The following is a 22,724-nucleotide window of genomic DNA, read 5'->3' on the forward strand; positions in this document are numbered from 1 at the left end:
ACGGAACCCAGCCAGCCCGGCGGGGAGGCGGCGGCGGCGGCGGCCAGAGGCTGGCGACGCGGCTGCTGTGAGCGGCACGCGGCGGCGGCGGCGGCGGGATTCGGTGCGGCCGGACGCGTGCTCCCCTCCCCCGCAGCCGGGCGGGGATCTGCCGGGCCTGCGGTCCCCCCCCCCCCCCCCCCCCGTCACCGCACACACAGCCAGACGCCGCTCGCCTCGGCCGCCGCCTCGCCGCTTCTTCTCGTCGGAGCGGCGGCTCGAGGCCCGGCGGGGAGCGCGCGGCGCGGCGCGGTCCGTCGGCCCGCACGGGGCGCTGCGGGAGGGGGCGGCCTCCCGGCATCTTCGCGGCAGTGACCAAGGACGAGCGGGCAGGGGAGACGACTCGGGATGGCGCGCCCGCGGCCCCGCGAGTACAAAGCGGGAGACCTGGTTTTCGCCAAGATGAAGGGCTACCCGCACTGGCCTGCCCGGGTGAGTACGGCGGCGGCCGCGCGCGCGGGCCCGCCCGCCCACCATTTTCCCTTCATGATGGCACGCCCGCCCCCTTTCCCCATCAGCACCTCAGCGCGAGCCTGGCCGCCCGGCCGGCCGCCGCCTGTGCTGAGCCTCCGGCCGCGCTCGGCACCGGGCTCAGGGCCGAGGCGAGGGATCCGGCCCGGTCGGCGGCCATCGTGACGCCCACTTTGGAAGGCGGGTCCGGCCGGACAGGCCCGACGTCGCCATCGTAGCCGGGAAGCGGGGCCCGGCCGGGGTGGAGGCGCCGACTCGCGGCACGGTCCTGGGTAGACACCCTGGTCCCGGGCGAACGTCGAGGCAGGTAGGAGAGCCAAAAGCTGTCCCCCCGAGCCGGCGACAGTGTCGCCCGTGACGCTCAGCCCTGGTGGAGCAGAGGCCAGCGGGAGCCTCGTGGCAGCATCTTCTACCACGGTGCCATCCTTCACCTTCCAGACTTGTTGAGTTTTCCCTGAGCGCGATTCCCTGTGCCCCGCCTGTGCCCTCTTTGTCCAGGTGCCTCCCTGGTGCCCCTCGTCCTTAGAAACTGACGCCAAATAGCCTGTCACAGGCTGATGAGCTCCAGAAGCTCCTTGTGCCTTTTCACCTCCATATTTGTTTTAGGTCAGTTTCCGAACCTTGTTCTTGGCCCCGAACCACAGCCACGATAGCTCTCTTCCTAAATAGCCAGGGTTTTCTCTCGAAAGCATCTGCATTTAATACCTGGCATTCGGTATTTTTATTATGCTCCCTGACTGAGAAAGCAACACACTACCGGGTATGTGCGCGCTTCGTGTTTTAAAAATAAACCACTTTTACCTTCAATTTTGTAATAGTCGGCAGTTGACTGCTGAAATCTAAAGGATAGTCAAGGCATCTTGGAAACAATGTTGATGTCCCTGAGGAACAAAAAAATAGCCAAGGGAAAAGCTGACCAAAATTGGGAGCGCAAATTCTAGTGTTGTGTGGTAATGAAGTGAAGCTAACAAGACCAAGGGGAAAACACACTCATTCAGGAAAGGAAGTGACATCAAGAGGGGCAGGCTGAAATTTAGTGAAGTTGAGGTAATGGATGGACATAGTCATTTTTGTAAACGTTTGTTTTGGGCAAGGTTTTAAAATGGAAAGGACACTGGGCTGGAAATTTCGGGGATCTGGCGTGTGGTTCAGGCACTGTTAGGAACCCATCATTTTAAGTGCCTGCACGTCCATGTCTGCAGCTCCAACATAGTCGCCTCCAGTTTCCTCCCAATCTAACAACCTCAGGCATCAGGAGAAAACAGGCTTCACTGAGACTCCATGAGGTGCAAGAAGTCCTCCAGGTCCTAAAATAAGGAGAGATTTTCAGAGCAGGATTACTGCTTGTTGTTTGGTTTTGTTGTTTTTGATGCTACAGAATAGTATACAGTACTCACAAGGGCGAGGTCTTTTCGGGAGCCCCATGTGCACTTGTCAAGTAAGAGTAATGACAGCTTTGAGGTGGTATTGCGTAGTCAAAAGTGGAAGGCCACGGTCATTCCTTACACTCTCGCCTTTGAAAAATTTCTTCTCGTGGCCCCAAAGAAAATACTGACAATCTCATTAGCATATTGCTCTCACAGGTTGGCCACCTGTGGTAATTTGTGAAGCCAAGTGCTAAGGCAGTGTTTCTAGTTGTATTATCTAGTTGTACAAAAAAAAAAAAAAATCCCTGAAGATATAATTCCAAACCGAGATAGAAAGGGAAATGAGAAAGCAAAAGTCCATTAGGTTTTCAGATTTAAAACGATGCATGGAAAAAGAAGTCGGCGTGTGTTCAATTTAACTTTAAGGAAAGGGTCTGACGATGAAAATTCTTTTATGATGAACAACATTTTGCATTCCAGGGAGTGGTGAAGGTTAGGAGAAGAAGCTCTTTTGAGGTCCTACTCTTGATTCCACATGATCTCATCTCAGTTTCATGTAGCATTTTCCCTTGTTTTATCCCCACTGAGAGCTGTCCGCTGATATTTAAAGTACTAACTGGAAACCACAGCACCTTCACATTTCCAATCCTTTCACCGCACATAAAATGTAGTAATGTGGGGGTTGCAATGTGTGCGGCCCCAAAGAATCACACCTAGGCAGGAGGAGAAGCTGGGTCTTGTAGGAAGGAGCTTCTGAGAAGTCAGAGCTGGTCGGTACAGGACAGGAAGAACAGTTTCCGTGCTTGGGAGGAAGATGTTTGGTTCAGGGTGGCACCTTGTGAGAGATGTGGGTCCAGAGGACCCAGGACTTGGAAAAGTTGTCTTCCATTCCTGCCTGGCCTTGACTTTTAATGGTCTGGTCTACTTCTATAATCTTTCTGAATTTAAATTTAGTAGTCTGTAAAATAAGGATAATTCTCACTACATAAAGAGTTTATTAGTCTCCTTTATCTGTGCTTTTATGACCCACAGTTTAAAAGTACAGTGCAGCGCTATACAGTATTTTGGGAGGCAGGGAAAGACTGCATTTAAGTAACTTTTATTACAATATATTGTTTTAATTTTTCTTTATTGTTAGTCTCTTTACCTAATTTGTAACTTTCACTTTTTCATAGTTATGTATATTTCAAGGAAAAAAAAAACAGTGTTTATAGGCTATGGTACTGTGCCCATTCCAGGCTTCCACTGTGAATCTTGAAACACACCCTGAGGATAAGGAACTGCTATATCCCAAAGCAACGTACTTACATATTTGTACCTTTTCCATTATAGATTTATAATTTACATTTCACCATTGTACCATTTTAAGTTAATGTCTGTCAGTTTTCAGCTCTTTAGTAGATGTGTTGAGAAAATTATTTTACCATGAAGAACTGCAGAGATGTTCAGTTATTCAGTGAACATCCATGTATCTTTCACCTAGATTTTTATTAATTATACTGCTTTATGACATATCTGTTCATATATCAATCCCTCTATCCATACAGCAGTCTATTTTAATTTGATATATTTCAAAGTAAGTTATAGACATAATTATAGTTTACTCATATATGCTTGTCATTAACTAGAGGTCAGCATATTTAATGAATTATTTTCCTTATGTGGTAAAATTTACATAAGGGAAACATAAATTTACATTCACTGAGTTTGACTAATATATACACAGATACAATAAAAAATACCTACTGAGATAGAGACTAGTACCAGTAACTAGGAAATGTCCCTTGTGTCTCTCCCTGGCCAGTCCTGTCTTCTTCCTTCTCTGCTACTGTTTGCCTATGTTATTTTAACATTAAAGGCAGCTAGACATTTCTGTGGACTATTGTATATGGCTTTAAAAACTAGAAATTCATCTGTGTATAAAGATTTGCTAGCTTAAAACTAAAAAATTAAAGTGCTCTAAACAAGGATCTGAACTCTTGACTGAGAATCCGGTTGGTAAAATTTCAGTATGCATCCCTAATATATGTAAATTTACCTTAAAATTGTGTATACCTCTTATTTTATACTACTACTATGTACATTACAAAATAAACATGAAAATGATCCAAAGGGAATGAGATCCTTTTTTTATAGGGTATTTTATAGTTCAAATCTGTTATGGTCAAGATATTAACAGTAATGTATTAAATCCATATTTTTAAGCCTTAGTTTTTAGAATGTTTTTGGCCTGCTCCTTGTGGGACCCAATTGATGAAGTGGTCACAGCTTTTAATCTTCTAAAGAGGTTTTGATTTGTTTTTTAGGTTACACATTCCAGTTAAGCCATTTTTAAAAGCTGTGTGCTTGTATTCATTAATATTATCTGTGTAGAAGTTTTTAGACATTTGTCTGTTTGGTGAAAGCTAGTTGAATTAAATACTCAGATTCTGTTCAACCAAGCTCTCACAAATGGCAGTAAACCACAGCAAGGCTAAGGTAAGGGCATTAATGTCAATTTTTATATTAAATTATAGTGAAATTGACTTTTTAGAATAGTCTTTTCTTGCCACACTCCCCCATCCACCTTGAGTGTGAGTTATGAACACCCTGTTGCGCAGTACAGAGAATAGCCTCCAAGCTGTTGTGCTTCAATTCAGAAGCTTTTTCAGTTGGAAACCTTGATATGAGACTTCAGTAGTAAACCATGTGCTTTGTATGCATGAGGCCCCGAATTTTATCCCTAGTGTCCACCCCCCTCATTGTGTGTGTTTTACTCTTTTGACTTTTGGGAGTCCCACCACCCAGCTTCCAAATAAATCACGCACAGAGGCTTATTCTTAGTTAGGAATGCCCGGCCTTAGCTTGGCTTGTTTCTTGCTAGCTTTTCTTAATTTTAATTATCCCAATTTCTTTTTGCCCCTGGCCTTTTTCCTTTTCTGACTTCTGTATGTCTTACTTTCATTCTCACTCCATGGCTGGTCCCTGACGTCCTCCTCCTTGTTCTCTCATTGCTGCCCCTTCTCTTCAGAGTTCTTCTCCTATTTAAACTGCAGCCTGCCAGCCCCGTCTGCCCTCGCTCCTGCCTATTGGCGGTTCAGCTCTTTGTTAGGACTATCAGGTATTTTAGACAAAGAATCACAGCTTCTCAGAGTTAAATGCAATATAGAAAGAAAAGTAACACACCTTAAAATAATATTCCCCCACACCCCAAGTTATTTCCAGGCATGCTAGCCCGAGTCTTTCCCAGTCTTTAGTTGCACTACTCAGGAGGCTACCCAGGAGGACGGCCTGAGTGCAGGAGGCCAAGGCCAGTCTGGGCAACACGCCGAGACCCCCCCCCCCCCCTAAGGTTTTAGTATATCTTTATGTGAGCTCTAAAGCACTGTTCTCGCTTCCAGTTTATGTCCACCGAAAGGTCTGTGTAAAAGTGTCTGTAGGAAGCGACTTATCCATAGTAGACTAGTAGAAACAACCCAGTGTCCCTTCACAGGAAAGTGATTAGACAACTCTGTCATGTGTTACTGATACCCACCCAAAAAAAAATGTAAAGTTGAGAGAAAGGAGCCAGACATGACAGTATACTGCGTATAAATCTGTTTATATAATACTCAGAACCAAGCAGAGCTGGCGGTGGAGATCTCATGCAGTGGGGAGAAGCCCTGCAGGTACTCTGTGCCTTCGCCTGTTGGTGCCGGACAAGCTAGAGCTCACAGGAAAGCTTACCGAGCTGCACGTGTAAGATTTGAGCACTGTAGTGGGGTTCTACCTTCATTTTTAGAAACACGTTTTGGAACAGTATGTGGTAAAGCGCCCTCTCACACAACTGATCCTGTAAACTACATGGATTCCATCTCGCCATTTTTAGTTTCCAGTGTTTTGCTTTCCTTTTACTGCTAGAGATTTAGCTCGGTGCAAGTGCTCATTCAGCAATGTGAAGCTCTGGTTCCATCCCAAGGTATTGGAAGACAGAAAGACAAAACAGAGAATACCTTTGCTACTTTAGAAGTTTCTCTTTGGTCTCCTTTCAGTTCTGACCCCAGCCTCATGTGTTTGCCTGCATCTGTCTTTCCGTTCTGTTCTCACTAAATCACTTTTGATCGTGCTCTGGATCTGTCTCAGCCTCTCCCTCATGATGGAACTTCACAGCAGAGCGTGCTACCTCACCCTCCTGTACTGCTTGAGGTGTCGAACTCTTAATGAAATTTTGTTCTGTGTGAGGCACAGTGCTAGGTACAGTTCAAAATTCAGATAAAATTTGTGACACTTAGTTAAAAGCATAAATAAAACGTATTTTTATAATCTTTATTAATGTAAATGTTTTTGGAACACTGTCCAGGTGGTGATGTTAATATATTTGTTTGTTTGCCTTTGGCAATAAAGTATTAGACATAAGACTTTATTTCTGGAAAGCAGGCCTCATATTTTCAAGAATTTAAGTTCTTTTAAATCTCAATATGAAGTAAGATGTCCATGATGTTCACTACCCTGGCCTGCATCCAGAGAAATTGTCTTCAGGTAGAAAAAAGAGGCCTTCTAAGCCTCTTCCCTGGGGACTGCATTGACCTTGCCAAGAAATGGGCAGTTTGTCTCATTTCTTTTACATAAACTGAGAGCAAGTAGGCAACTTATCCTTAATACCAATATGTGCGTTAATTCTCTGTCATGAAATCTCTACTGTAAGATACTATTTATGATTCTTTTGTAAGATGACTGATAGTTCAGAATTATAGGCAACTTTATTGGAAGTGTCCTTTAGTATTAAAGCAGTTAGGCTAGTAAACAGAAGAAAGTTTTCATTGTTAAGAATATTCAAAAGTCAAATCAGAACCTAGTCTGTTTGATGTGGTTATTGGTATAGGCCTTGGCAGAATGCTTTGTGGGTCATTTCAAGCCCTGCTACCAGGTTGCCAACTTTCACTGGTGAAACAGGTAAAGAAATTCCAAATAAGAATGTGAAAATGACATTTGGTGATGCACGCTTTTAATTCTAGGACTCAGGCGGCAGAGGCAGGAGAATCACTAGGTTTGAGACGAACCTGGTCTGTAGAGTGAGTTCCAAGACAGCAGAGCTACACAGAGAAACCCTATCTTGAAAACAAAACAAACAAAAAAAGAATGTGAAAATAATTAGGCTAGTTTAGTTTGTGAATCTAATTATTTTAGACCAAGGCTTAATTTTGTGTGACTTTTTATTTTTACTTTCTAGTTAGTCATCACTTTATTTATTTATTTTTGAGGCAGGGTTTCCTCTGTGTAACAGCCCTGGATCTTCTAGAACTTTCTTTGTAGGCTAGGCTGGCCTCAAACTCACAGAGATCCACCTGCCTCTGTCTCCCAAATAGTGGTATTAAAGGTGTGCGCCACCACCATGAGGCCTGTATTTATAAATACCAACAGATCTTTTAAATGCCAACAGTTCAGCATGAGAGGTAAAATAGGACTCTTGCAAAGTGGATTTTCATCCGATACAGTTAGCTTAGTACTATAAATGATTTGAACTATTATCAGCTTTTTAAAAAGAAAATGCATTGAATTTCATGTTGTAGATACTAATTTCTCCTGAGTAAAAAGTTATACTGTGTGAATAATATTCATTATAGAAAGATTAATATCCCTGTACCCAGTTATGACCGTGAGTATGCATTTAGTATGGTTATAAATGATTATAGTTCCTGTTATATGACATAGGTTATTCAAATTTATAACTATAGAACAAGATTCAGAAACATTCTTTTAGCTAGATCATTAGTTATTTTCTTTTGGTGAGTCTCTAGAAATTGTATTTTTGAGTCATGGGGCACGTATGCACTTTAGAACTTTGGATCTATGCTACCAGCATCGCTTTAACAGAGAAGTTTGGGCTCCCACATGTTCACTAGCTGAAAAAGGACACCCGTTTCCTTCCTAATCATTCAGAGTAAATGGCTTGGTTTTTTAAGTGTAGCATGCATAAGGCTCTAGGTTCTATCTTCAGCACCAGTAAATAAATCTGTCAGCTCAAATGCACACATTTACTCGAATTAAGTTATTAATTATGGTTAGGTTGATTATGTCTGAGAGTGTACATATTACATGTATATCTTGATAATAGGGTAAAGTAAATATAATACTGCAGCTTAAGAAATGCACTCAAAATTAACAATAAATGTCTTATTTTTGTTCTTGTTTTAAAACAGAGTCTCATATTTCCCCAACTGACCTCAAATCCACTTTAAAATAATGAATATCCTTAAACTTCTGATCTCTCAGTGTATACCCTCTGAGTGCTAGGATTATGGATATTCATTACCATGACCAGTTATAGAGTGCTGGAAGTCAAACCCAGGGCCTCAGTATTCCTAAGCAAACACTCTCCCGTCTGTCTTAATCCCTAACCATTAAGAACGCCTTAAAAATTTATCAATTGTGCCATTAGATGAAAGGGCTGACTGAAGAAACATTTGGCAGTATGTAAGAAAGTCAGATAGATAGATAGATAGATAGATAGATAGATAGATAGATAGATAGATAGATAGATTGATTCTACATCAGTGATGCTGGCAATCTTAAATCAGAACATTTATTATATTGGTTTGTATTATATTTCTCTAGTCTATCTCTTTAAAAGCCCTTTGATTCAAGGAAATATGAAATAAATAAGGCAGTAGTTGTGCATTTAGAGAAATCAGAGAACTATTAAAATCATTTCTGAGTTAATTGCACAGTATTATTGATTTATGTGAAGGATTGAAAATCTGTATGTATAAAAAAGAATAGGTACTCTCCAAACTTCAGGTAGGTTAATTATGAGTTTCTAATTTTCTGGAACCTACAAATTAGGTTGTAAGACTGACCACTGGCCAGTGTAGATTCTACCACTTTACCACATTTCTGATCCTGAGAACATTTTCCTGAATTTCCCTGCCATCTGTATGGTAATCTTTCAACTTAATTAAAAGAGTTAGTAAATGATGTTTTCTATCTCTCCCCTGCCCAAATAAGAATTGATTGCAGTTAGTCTGGTAAATAACTGTGATAACAGAGAGCCACATAGAGAGGGAGGGAAGGAGGGAAAAAAGAAAGAAAAAAAGGAGGGGAAAAGGAAAGGAAAAGAAAGACAAGTTCAGACCTGTGGGACAACATCTTGCTGACAATGAGGAAGCCTGTGATATACAGAAGGAACTAGATTGAGTTCTAAAAGACAAGCCCCTCACTCTACTGCTGTTCAAGTATGTTAGGTTGGGCGACAGTTAGAAGGGTGATAACTTTGCAAATCTTTTCCCTAGGGATTCACTGCTAAACTATGCATAAAAGAAATACTAAGTGACTGCACCAAACTCTACTTGCATAATGCAAGAACCCTAGTAAAAACTTCAGTAAATGCTTGTATGGCTTGGTGGGTATGTTTTTCAACAGTTTCCTTGTAATTTTATAATAATCGTTTTGGCACTACGTTATGGGAATTGTGGGGACTTCCCATTGTAAGATTCCCAAGTGTAATGAGCCATTTCTAGAGCTTCCCCATAGCTTCAGAACTGAGGGTGTGGGGCAAGATATATGACCATGTTGATGTGCAGATGGGCCAATGAATAAATCAACTTTCCTGTTTGGTCATTGGGGCTCAAGCTTCATAAAAATTCTGCCACTAGTTTAAGGCTACCCAGAATTGGAGATGTCCAGTTTCCACAGAATGGTAAAGTCAGTGGTAGCAACAATGTTTCTTGTATTGGCAGTAGAAAATTCTTGATAACATAGTAGTAAGTTTCTAATGCAAAATAATGCTTAAGATTAAAGTTGTTAAAAAGATTGGTTCAATAGTGGTTAGCACATATAAAAATAAGTTTCACAGAAGATTAAAAATTATGTAGGCAGGAATGTCAGAAAATAACTCAGCTTTAGAACTCTTCTTTTTTGATTCTGAAGTAGAAACTTTGTACTAATGACATCTTTAATTTTAGAGGGAGCGGTATTATAAATTCTCTGTTAGTTTTTTGAATTCACATGTTATAATGCATTGCAAATGAATTTTCTCTCTACCTGCCTTTGATTTTCAGTCTGAGACCAGCTGTTTTCAAAGTAAAACTGTCTACTTCATTGGCTGACGTAACAAGGTTGACTCACTGGTCCTGAAGATCTGGACTCGGGAATGAGTAATTGTTGGTTCACTCGGCTGTTGTTTGCTATCCTTGTTTCTGCCGTATCCGACAGTAAAGACAAATGGAAATTCCCAGAACACACACCAGGATTTTTTTTAACCAAACCATAATTCTACGTGTGATGCAGCCTGATGCAGCCTTGGTGTAAAATTAGGTTGACTACCAATAAATCAGTTTTTACTGATTTAAAAGCATGGTTTTGGTCTGCTAGGCCAAAGGAAGTTAATCTGTTGTGTATTCTCTGTGTTTATATGGAATAATTGTTGAGTTTTAGAAAATGATGATTTACTTACTTTCCTGAACTTTGTATTTTGATACAGCTACAATCTTATATGAAAGTTGTGTAAATATAAGGAATGAAGCTGGTATTCTGTTATATACTTTAATCATCCAGGCCTATAGATTCCTTGTTTTCAAATGGTTTTAAAATACAAACTGAAACCTTTCTATGTTCACCTTCCTTCTAATTTTTGACTATATCTGTAACTACCTTGAAGCTATTATAATTTCATGTATGTGACTTACTGACTAATAAGCACCATGTATTTGGTAATTGCATATTTATTTACAGGCTGACTATATAATGTTCCTTGGATGATACTGAGGCTCTAGAGTTGGCTTGAATTAACAGTGCTAAACCTTCTGTGACTAAGGATAAGGACTGTTAGGTTCACAAAACTGACAGGTCTCCAAGGCAAGTTTGTGGAATAGAGACTGTGGAAGGAGAGAATCCACTCCCAGAAATGACCGTTTACCTGCAAGCACTAGAGCACTCACACACGAAATAAGTGCATGTGAGAGGAGAAACATGTTTAAAGGAGGACTCTTGAAGCTTTTTATATAGTATTTATGTGCCATTAGTCTGCATAGACACACTATATAATAAGTATTACTATCCCTCCTTTTACAGATGGAAAAACTAAAGTCTAGAGAGATCCTAAGTATCTTCTCCAAGTTGCAGAATTATAGTAATTGATAAACTCAAAACCTACTTCCCATTCTTACTTTAAACTAGCCAGTGAAGTATGTGCTTTGCCTCTGGCAATACAAGTGTAGCGAAAATTCTATAATTAATCTTAATTAATCAAAACCTAGAGTCAGACATAGGGGTTAAAGCTGAAGGTCAGAGAGACAGCAGTAAGTCACTAGAGAGACCTTTCACCTCCAACTGCCTAAACTATGCTGTGGCTGTGTCCCCACCAAACCTGACTCCACACTCCAGTGAGTTTCTGTCTCTTCCCCTTTATATTCCTCTCTCTGCCCAGCCATATTATTCCTGTCTCCCCCTCCCTAGTGCTGGGATTAAAGATGTGAGCACCACCACCTGGATCTGTTTCTGAGATCTTGTGTAGCTCAGGGTGACCTTGAACTCACAGAGATCTGTCTGCCTCTGTTTCCTGAGTCCTGAGATTAAAGGTGTGTGCCACCACTCCTGGGCCTCTAGTGATTTAGCTTTGCACTCTGATCTTCAGGCAAGCTTTATTTATTAAAGTAAAAATAAAATTATCACTACATGTTTATTCGTCTTTTCATTGAGCAGCTGTTTACTGAGTGCCCATGCTCCAGGCCCTGGTCTAGAGGCAAGGTTTACACATGGGAATCTGGCAGAAGACCCTGTCTCCCAGCATTGTAAATAGCCAAGGAGAGATGCTATGGTGCTACCAGGACTGAAGAATGCAGGGAAGATGTTCTGTGTTACATAGAATATTCAGAGAAAATCCCTTCAATAAAATGGCGTTTAAATAAAGCTCTGTAGAGAGAGATCACTAAATCCTGAATGAGCCCACTTTTACATTTGTTCTGTTTCTTCTTCCCTTCCTGCAGGCAGTACTTAAAGGTAAAATGGTAGTACTTTCTGAAATGTACAGTTTAAGATGACTTCCAGTGTTGTTATTTTGGAGATGAGAAAATTTAAGTGTATTAATCTAGGCAACCAACTAAGTTGCCTAGAATTACAGTCAGTTAATAGGAAGTTCTCTTCTAAAATTGGTGATCTTTGTTCACTTTTCTAACATAGAGGAAGAAGTGAAAGTAAATAAGGAAATCACTCTGGTTTTTGACACTCTGCTTTAGAAATCATGTCTTGAACTGGAGAGATGGCTGAATGGGTAAAAATGCTTGCTCTTCTAGACAACTCAAATTTGATTCCCAGTACCCACACTGGGTAGGTCATAACTGCCTCTAACTCCAGCTCTAGGAGATCTGACATCAGCTTCTGGCCTCCTTGGCAGCACACACATGCCTTGCTGACACACAGCACACACACATACACACATAATTATTTCAACACCTAGCTGTCACAAAACACACATTATTTTAAATATAATTTTAAATTTCACGAATCATTTAATTAGGAAAACTAAAACGTTTATAGAAAAAAGATAATTCAGACTTATAGTGAACTATTTATGTGCTTATTGTAATTGTGTTTTTTAAGTTATGGTATAATACACATCTTAACTATAAATAAGATGGTCTAAAACCATCTTAACTATATCTTGTTTGTTTCAGATGGAATGTTGGTATTATTAGAGCTGTGTCCCAGGCTGCAAACAAAAAGGCCACTCTTCCAATTGAAGTATCTCAGCAGGACAAAACTTGACTCTTAATCAACTCATGAGAGCAGAAGAGCAGTGGGGCAGTGGCAGACGGACGTTTAGATTTTATTCCAGTGCAGGTGGTGACTGTGTCTGTTCCCCACTGACTGGGGTCCAGTCTCACGGTCTTTCATGACTGACTAGGTTTAAAAGAATCCACATAAAGGAAGTGAAGAAAAGCTGGCTGAGTGTGCCACTTAATTTATTAAGTTCTGAGAATGCAGCGTGTTCTTTGTGTAAACAAAGGTTTTACCGAGTGGGAGTGATTTTAAAATTTGCATTAAAGTCTTACAGGAGGAGGAGATAAAAGACTTGGGTTCCTTGTCTGAAACACAAGTTTTACAGTGTTTGATAGAAAATTTGATATTTTATATGTCTTATACTATGTAGCTCAGGCTTGCCTAGAACTTTTATTAGTCTTCCTGTGTCAGCTCCTTGTTAATAGAGCATATACCAGCTTAATAATCATGCACAGGTGTGCAGTTTAGTAATGGAATATCACCTCTGTCTATCTCTAGCACTTATTTTCTCCTGTAAAACTGAAGCTCTATGTTCCTTAAACAGTAACTATATCCTGCCTGCTAACCGCTGGCAAATTCTGTTCTACATTCTGTGTCTATGTATATGTGATTTGTCTAAGCATCTCCTATAAGTAGAATTATATATTATATATGTTTTTGTGACTGGTTTATTTTACTTAGCATAATGTCATCAAGATTCATCCATGTTGTGTCAGAATTTCCTTTTCTTTCAAAAACCAAAAAAATGTTCCTTTGTGTGAGTGAAGAACTGGAGTCCTTGGACAAGGCCTGGTTCTCGTGAGGTCCAGTAGAATAGGTATGGCCACTTACTCTCGGAAAACCAAACGGAAGAGGTTATGATGAAGCATGTCTTAATCAGAGCTACCACTGCTGTGATAAAACACCCTGACCCAAAGTAGCTCAGTGCACCCTCTCACACACACTTTATTTTATTAGCAGTTATATTACTACATCAAAAATAACGTTAGCTTCCTAATCAAAATACCTAGAGTTGTGTGATCCTAAAACTACAGCACGCACTGATAATTTATTCCTCTGTTTTCTTTTCCTATCAGGAGCACACACCCATAAGAAGGGTTTTTATTTTGTTTTGATTTGCTTATTTTTGTGTTGAAACTTTTCAAAAGACATCAAAACTACCTTTATATTTTGCCTTTAAAAAGAGATATTTTACAGAGGGATGCATTAGATCCTTATAGTGGTATTATATTACTACTGCAAGTTAAACTTTTCAGACATTTGATAAATTATAAGACTTGTGCATTGCTTCACTGATTCTTGCCATTTGTCTATTATCATTTAGTGCACATGTCCTTGTTTTCAGAGGTATGTAAGGTAATTGCTACAATCCTGAACTGAAATTATGTAGGGTATCTCTCTCATTGGTCTTTGCATTATTTCTTCCTTGCCCAGAGCCTCTGTGTTTCTTTGTGCTGTGCTTTATCTCCATCTAAAGCCGTTCTTTCTGGCATCTTACCCACATCTATGCTCCTTAAAATGTTTTCTTCGGTTAAGAAAAATAGAATGTTAACAATAATGACATAAAATAAGAAAAGCCAGAGTGGAATCTATAAACACCCCAGATAACTTGGAGGGCCAATGCTACAGAAAATAAACTAGCCAAATAGAAGCCAGACTTTGAGAAGAAAAAAAAAAGAACAAAAATAAATTATTAGAGGGAAAGTGATAATTAATTAATGAAGTATACTGTGAAAAGGTCAACTTTCTGAAACATCAATTTCAAAAGACAGAGCAGATAAATCAAGATTATCAGGAAAAGCTCAGACTTACTTTACAGGAAAGGCATGAGTTTAGAATGAGGTGACATTTAACATGTTTTACAGAACATGCTGTGAAAGTCTTAGACTTATAATTCTGAATGTTCCAATCAATGAACTGTGTTGGGATTTTGGATTTTAATTGGATTTAAATTCCCTCTATGGGTTAATATAGGAAGACTTGATATAATAGTGTGGTTTTCTTTTCCATAAATGTAGTTTACTTCTCTATTTATTTAGACCTTTAAATATCTATAACTTTCTACACATCTATTTTAAATATATTTTAGTCTGATTATAGTTTTGCTGATATTATTATGTTTTATTTTTGTTTCTATTCTTTGAAATGTATGTAAAATAACAGATGGCCAAGACAAAACACTTCTGAACAAGAATAAGATGATGAAACTTTATAAGATAGCAAAACATAAAAGTGAGTCCAGAAACTGATCCCCAGATGGTGAGATCCACAGTAGGCGACAAGTGTGAGGTTCCAGATAGGGAGTGTTTTCCTGTAAAACTGACATGCTTAGTCAGTCATGTGCGTGTGTTAGGGTTTTCTGGTTTTGTCTTTGACAAATAACCAAACTGGTTTAAAGAGCATTTGTTTTTGCTCATAGCTTTAGAGGTTTAAGTCCATAGTCCTCTGATTCCATTTCTTTTTGCCTGAAGGAAACAGAACACCATAGTAGAAAGGGCATGATAGAACAGAACTCCACTTACTTCATTGTAGCCAGGAAGCAGTGGGGAGTAACATCGTGGGGCAGGGGCTAAGTTAGACCCTTCAAAGGCACGCCTCCAGTTACCCACGTCCTCTAGCTAGCCCACACTGCTACAATTTCATTACCTCCCAACAATCAGTTGGTTGACTGAATCAGGGCTTCATAATCTAATCATATCTGAAAGTGCCCTCACAAGCATCCAGAGAAGTGCTCTACTCACTTCCTAGGCGTAGTTAATCCTAACCAAGTTGACAGTCAAGGTCAGTATCATATTAGATATCCAGATGAGTTAACTGTCATGGGCATCTGTGTAAAACCATGCATCTGTTTTTATACCATAGACAAATGTCAAGTAAAACATGAAGGGATTTTCTGGATGTCTGAGGACACAGAAGAGATGAACTATAAAAGGAAAGATTGGTAAAATTTGAAATCATTAAAATTATCTTTTTAAAAAATTCTGTAATGAAGTTTCAAGGGTAAGCCACAGATTGGAAAGGATGCTCACAACACATGGAACCTATAAAGCTCTAGTGTATATAATGAACGAAGTAAACAAAGACTGGCAGCTCAATAGAAAAATGAACAAAACTACACAAACAGCCATTTCATTGAAGAAATATATAATGCCTATAAGTATAATACCTATAAAAGGTTGCTCACAGAAATGCAAATTAATGTTATGGGAATGCCAGAAATTAAGAAATTTATAAATATCATATATTGCTGATAGTGTGATTCAAAAGAGATTCTTTAACAGGACTGATGGATTATGTAAGGGTCCAGCACTTAGGAATACAATTTATATTGTAAATTGAATGTTATGTATTTTTCTGATTCAGCATCTGTAATTTCCGTAGTACATATATCTCTACCTCTAGACTAGAAATGTGGCTTTTATATATATGGGCTTTATTAGAGTGGCTTACAGGTTGTGGTCCAAGTATTCAATAATAGTTATTCCCCAGTAGGCCAAGGATTCAGAAGTTGTTAGTCCATGAGACAGGATGTCACAGCAGTCCCAGTCTGATGCTAGAGTCCCCACAATCATAGAAAACAGCTGTTCTGCATTCTATCTTGGAATCCCAAAGTTCTAAGTCTAGTGTAGGAATGTCTCACCAGCAGGGTAGATGAACTTGCCAGTGAGAATGAGGACAACCAGGCAAAAAGGAAAGCCTCCTTCTGCCATGTCCTTTCAGGTGGACTGCTACCAAAAGATGTACGGATTTAGGGTGGGCCTTCCCACCTCAGATAATCAATCCAGAAAATTCACAGGTGTGCCCAGCTGATTGGTTAATACCAGATCAGATGTACTCAGGTTGACAACCGAGATTAACCACCACACCAAACCTCGTTCCGGGTGCTAGGAATTAAACACTGAACAGTATGGAAAATGTTTCTGTTCTTGCGACATTTTTAGTTTAGAAGGAACTTGTGGATAAGCCAGCAAAATCACACGTAATGTAACCATATGAGAACAGGAGATGAAGCAAGCTTAAGAGGGTGCTTCTGATGTAATGCTGAGGAGACAGGGATGAGGGGGTGTATGTGTCTGCGTGATCGAGGGAAGACCAATCTAAAAATGACTATGTTTCAGCAGATTTTATTCTGTGGGAGAAATCCATACAACTGAAGGAAAAGCAGCAAAGAGGTTGGAATAGTCACGAGCAAGTAGGTGAATGAAGCTCACGCGACTGCCCTGCAGGTGACAAGTTCTGCCAGGTGGACCAGAGCCTTCTAATAGAGGATCTAAGATGTCCAACCTAGTTAGAGTGTTTTCAGGGGTGGAAAGTCATTGGGGATTTTCAAGCAGACAAATGACAGTCTGATTTATCTTCAGGAACTGAAGGTTTGAAGTTGGGTGCACAGTTGGGCAGGGTAAAGATTGGGGATGTTGAATAGAAGGGCCTTTCTGGAGACTTGTAAAAGGCCTTAGATGATTAACAAGGACTGGGGAGAACAGTGGACTTGGAAAGAAATGGCTTGTTTGGTGATGCTTCTTAGCAGTATAATTGGAAGAAGTTAGTGGTCACCAAGGTAAAATGCCTTTGAAGAAAATTAAATCAGCAATGTCTCTCCAGTGTCTGGTAGGAAACAACTGAGTAGATGGTGATGCCGGTTATTTGGGCAGTAATGAGCAGGTTAGGAAATAAGATCAAATTTTTTAGGACAATCTCCATATGTGATCTTAGGCTCAGAAAGCTCTGACATTTGGGTATTTACAAAATGAGACTCATCAATTTACAGATTATAAGATGAGACTTATCAGTTTACAGATGACATTTAAAGTCATGGAGATCACTAATAGAATAAGTGAAAATACAGGCGACTCATGAGAAGAGGTAGATTGTGAGGTGTGTGTGTGTGTGTGTGTGTGTGTGTGTGTGTGAGAGAGAGAGAGAGAGAGAGAGCGGGAGGAAAGAAATTGGTCCAGGAACTCAAAAGAAGTAGTATATCCAAAGATATAGACTGTATTGGGAGGTCTATGTGCTATGAAAATAACAAATGTGAGGGTAAAACACAGCAGAAAATAATAAAAAAAGGGAATTCTGTATAGAAATAAAGAAATGATATAAATAGGCAGTTTGATGAAGGGCAAATTATAATGGCCAATAAAGCTATGAAAAGATGTTTAACCTAACCCATCAATCAGAAAATGTCAATTTAAAAGAGAAGTGATATCCAAATGGTATCAAAAATGGGAAAGGAGTTCCTTCTTATACCTTGGTGGAAATAGGAGTTGCTGCAACCCTTTTGACAAGAGTCTATGTGATTATTCAGGTCTGGACGGCTGGGAAACAAACATGCGGTCCCTGTTTACAAATTGTATCTGTGCTGTGCCACTTGGTCTATGCCAATTTCAAGAATTTTCACAGTGAAGAGAAAATAAAATTCCTTCTTTCTCTGTGTGTGAGAAGCATCATAGACACCATTCTTCCCCTCAAAAAAACACCCACCATTGCTAAACATATTTACCTGAGAGTGCACACACCTGGGGGAACATGGAAAAGTAAGCCTGTCTCTAAAACCAAGGCTCTCCATGATCAAACAGCACCTGTGACAGGTCCGTTTGTGTAATGCAGATGCACATGTAGATGATACCAACAGATAGTCATCACAGTAACGGTCTAAAGGGATAATTAATTTTAAAAATAAAGGGCTAGTTGGTAAGCACTCACTACCTTTTTAATAACCTCCCAGTGTTAGTTCAGGTGGAAAAAATCTTTACATTCGTTGAGGTTTAAGTCATATTATTTTGCTTGAGAGAAATAAACAGAACTGTTATTATTTTATGCCTTTTACTATGGTTTATTTCCATGTTCATTTTGTTACTTTCACTTTTCATTTTTAACCATCACCTTTATTTTGGTATAAACTAAATAATAGGAGACTAATATTGAACATTGGGACATTTTAATAGTTAAATCTACAAACAACAGTGCTCAACTGAATGTGAATTGTGATACAATTATCTGATATCCTCTATTGTTAAACATATTTACTCAGTAGACAGAAAGGTCTACATACTGTTTGGTTTTAGAGAAGGTTTAGAGAAGAAATATTTAAATTATTATTGATTTTTAATTTTAAAAGGAAATAGCATAGTACCTGTCAGCTTGTTGGATGTCTGTGTTTGCTAACTACCGTTCATAATATGTTATATGTAACCTAGTTAGTTTTCTCTTGTCTTTAAAATGTCTTCAAGCATAATTTTGTGTTAAGCTATAATTTAACTGATATGACTTCTTTGTTTTCTCATTTTTCTCTGTTGAAACTATGTTTTATCTCTACTTACATGATGCTGGCCTTTCTTCTGCCTCTTTGGGTGAGAGCTGCTAATGAAAAACCTGAAATTAGTTCTAGTTAAACACACAAAAATCATTAATAAATATAGTGAATTCTGTGTAATGAATAAAACTTTGTTTTACTTTCAGCTAGTTTTTCCTGTCTTTAGGCAATTTCTTTAGGCCTCCTGAATGCTGGCCTATTACAGTAAGAAAGGGTTCAAGTAGTATTTCTGACCTTGTCTACAAGGACACCCTCATTCTTACTAACCGGGGTCTTCAGCTGTCAGTCACCTCAGGATGGAACTGGGGTAGACAACAGCATTAATGTTTTTTGTTTTGTTTGGGTACAGAGTCCTGAAAGTTCTTACTTGTACTTGACTAACAACTGGGGAGCTGGTGTTTCTGCTGCCTGGTCGAGGCAACTGTTTAAAGCCGATTCTTTGCTTGTGGGTTCTTTGCAACTTCTTCTTAATGACTTCCTAATTGTCTTTATGATATTACTTACTGGTCTGTTTTATATGTTACTATTCCAAATAAAATACCTTCATAACAGATTACTGTAAAATTTAGCTTAAAACAGCACACATTTCTTATTTCATAGTTTCTGTCCGTGTGGACTCTTTGACTCTGACTCTTCACAAGAGCAGTTATCTTAAGGCTTGATCTGAAGATAGACACACTTTCAAGACGTATAAAGTAGTTGGAAGGAATGGTTTGTTGACCAGAGGAGTTCATTTCTTCACAGCCGTCAGTCAGAGAATGTCCTGTGTATCCCATGCCTTGTGGGCTGGGTAGAACAGGGTATAGCACAGCAGAAGTCATTGTCCTGATACACCTAGAAGAGGCATCCAATCACGTTTGTCATGTTCCGTTCATTACTAACATGTAGCTAGATTTAGCCTGCACTCTAGGAGGGAGATTGCACACACAGCAGTGACTCAGGGATGGAGTCACTAGGAACCATTTAAAATCAGCCTACAACTCCAAAGCAGTAGCCTTCCTGGGATGACCTCATCTTCAGCCCCTGAGTAAATGGACATCCTGTCAGTGGTCTTTTCCCTGGTCATCTTTTGGTGTTTTCAGCTTGGTTTTCCCCCTGCAGTCACCGCCTTACCTCCAGATGGCCCTCTTGGACAGGATTTAATTAAATCCGAGGCAGAGTCTTGTGGGTGAGCCATGGAGTTTGGCATTCTTTACAGGAATCCCTGGCAGTCACCCTCAATTTATGCTGCCATCAGAGTACCTAATCAAATGATTCTGTCTTCAGCCTCTCTCAAGGATTCCATAGATTCAAATCATCTAAAGATCTAGAAGACATACCTTGGGCTGTCAAGGGACCTTATTTATTAGTTGAAGTCCTGGAGAAAGGGCAAAGGAGAGCCACAGCATACCAGAATCTTCTCCATTTCTTGCCGCCTCCACCTTGTTTGTTCTGCTAGAGTAAAATTTATGTGGATTTTGACTATATTCTTCCCAAATGGGAAGTTCGTTCTTGACCTCTTTGGGGGCCATCCTATCTTTTATTTTGCATCTCCAGCAAAAACTGACACTCGGGTAGCTTTGTGTTCACATCCTGTCTCTTGGTGTTTGCCTATTCCTGCTTGTTTACCCTCAACGTAACTGCAAGAAAGGCAGTTACTGATTTATTAAACCAAACCCTACAACCTGACGAAGAGAAGGGGGCAGGTTAATATAGACTGGGGCAGGGAGGGCAGGATGAGAAAGCACTAAATATCTCATTTTGGACTATAATAAATATCTTAATATATAAACATTATTTTGATCATATTTTTAAAATAATTACTGATAGAATTTTAAATGAGGTATTTACATTACAGTTTACAGGGAAAATGCATATAAAGAAAGAGATTGTGTTTAAAGGTTCGTATTACTAGCATAAATTATTTTTATTTGGACTAACAAAATCCAACAATATAACTTTTATAAGAGACTGACTTCACAAAAGAGAATAGAAAGAAAAAAATAGTCCCAAATTGGAGAAGAGGTTTAGATGAACAAAAAGATGACAATATTTACATGACATAAAAAGCACACATTGTCACATATCTTGTGACCAGGATTCACAAGTGTCTAAAGTAAAACAAGTAACTTCACATGGTCATCTTTATTTAAAATTTTTAGCGAGCGGTCATTGACAGATCATAATAAAGCGTTAGGTTCTTTGCCTTATTAAAATATACTCTAGAAAGTCGTGCCTATGGTTAGGAAAACTTCACTTGGGGAAGACCAGCTAAGAATCCTGCCTGGGGAGCTATTAAAGTTCCTAAAAATAAAGATTCTTTTTTTAAAAAAAAAAAAAAAAGTATACTAAAATATGATAAAACAAAAGCTAACACGTAGGAATTGAATAGAACAAACCAGTAAAAGGAAACGGCTTGAGAGAAGGCACAAGAAACAGACCCACACATTGACACACTCAGGATCCCATAAAAATACCAAACTGGAAGCCATAATATGTACGCAAAAGACCTGATGCAGACCTGTGCAGGCCCTGTGCATGCTTTCTCGGTCTCTGTGAGTTCATATGTACGTTGATCATGTTGATTTAGAGGACCTTGTTCTGGTGTCCTCCATGCCCTCTGGCTCTTACACTCTTCCTGCCTCCTCTTCCACGGGGTTCCCTGAGCCCTGAGAAGAGGAATTTGATGGAGATATCCCATTTAGAGCAGTATGTTTAGGGTCTTTCACTCTCTGCATAATGTCTGGCTGTAGGTTTATGTATTTGTTCCCATCAGCTGCAGAGGAAACTTCTCTGATGATGGCTGAGCACTGATCTATGAGTATAGCAGAATGTCATTAGGAGTAATTTTATTGCTACTTAAAAAAAAAAAAGAACAGTATTATTTGGTTTTACCTAGGTCCCTGTCTATCTAGTCTCAGGTCCATCCAAGCAGTGGATAGGGGTTCCACCTCATGGAGTGGGCCGTAAATCAAATCAAATATCATTTGGTTGTTCCCACAAACTTTGTGCCACCATTGCCTTAGCATATCGTGCAGGCAGGTAGATCAGAGGTTTTGTGGCTGGGTTGGTGTTTATGTTTCTCTTATAGTAGCATGCAGAGTACCTTCCTGTACCAAAGACGCTAGATCTTGGGGGTGATAGCTCTATCTAAGCACCAGTTTGACTTCTCCATGTTCAGTGAGTTGTGTAGGTGTTGTCTTCAGCAGTGGGGCCTTGCCTTTAGTTTGTGGAGTGCAATCTATTGCCTTGGGAACAGTCTGAGTTCTATTGGGATTCCAATGTAACCCCTTGGCCTACAACTCAATTAGATGTAATCCCAGTATTGGAAGCTTTACTTGGTAACAAGAGATGGCCAGTTGGGGCTCTGTCTCCCTATTATTTTGTGATTCTATTTAGATCACCTTCACATATGTAAATATTTTAGGAGGCTTCTACTATATTAGGTTTCCACACTACCCCTCAGATGGCCCTTAATTTTAGCTGGCTCTCTCCCTTTTCCCTCTCTCATCCTCGTCTCTCTCTCCCCACTTGATCCTCACTGTTCTAGCCCCGTCCTGTCCATAACTATTCTATTTCCTTTTCCTAATGAGATCTATTTGTCTCCCCAGTTCCTTACTCTATAACTAACCTCTGGTTCTTCAGATTGTAGCTTGGTTATCATTGACTTAACTGATATTCACATGTAAGTGTATGCATACCATATTTGTCTTTCTGTATCTGAGATACCTCACTTGGGATTTTTTTTTTGTTCTATCAATGTACCTACAAATTTCATGAATCCACTTTTTAAACAGCTGAGTAATACTTCAATATGTAAATGT

At 39.7% G+C, this 22,724-nt stretch overlaps 1 protein-coding gene across 2 annotated transcripts in view; it reads left to right on the top strand.

The window, feature by feature from the left end:
• Window positions 1–214: 214 nt before the first annotated feature.
• Window positions 215–22,724, top strand: part of Hdgfl3 (HDGF like 3) — a 55,300-nt gene continuing 32,790 nt past the window's right edge. Inside the window, exon 1 of one of the 2 annotated variants that reach the window (XM_085683052.2) lies at window positions 215–471. In XM_085683052.2, the coding sequence (XP_085539178.1) occupies window positions 388–471 (84 nt within the window). In that variant the 5' untranslated portion in view covers window positions 215–387. The remainder of the gene's footprint in view (window positions 472–22,724) is intronic. The other variant, XM_085683053.2, reaches the window with a different exon arrangement.

This window comes from Myodes glareolus, chromosome 24, assembly GCF_982192425.1.
Source record: "Myodes glareolus chromosome 24, mMyoGla1.1, whole genome shotgun sequence".
Taxonomy (NCBI): domain Eukaryota; kingdom Metazoa; phylum Chordata; class Mammalia; order Rodentia; family Cricetidae; genus Myodes; species Myodes glareolus.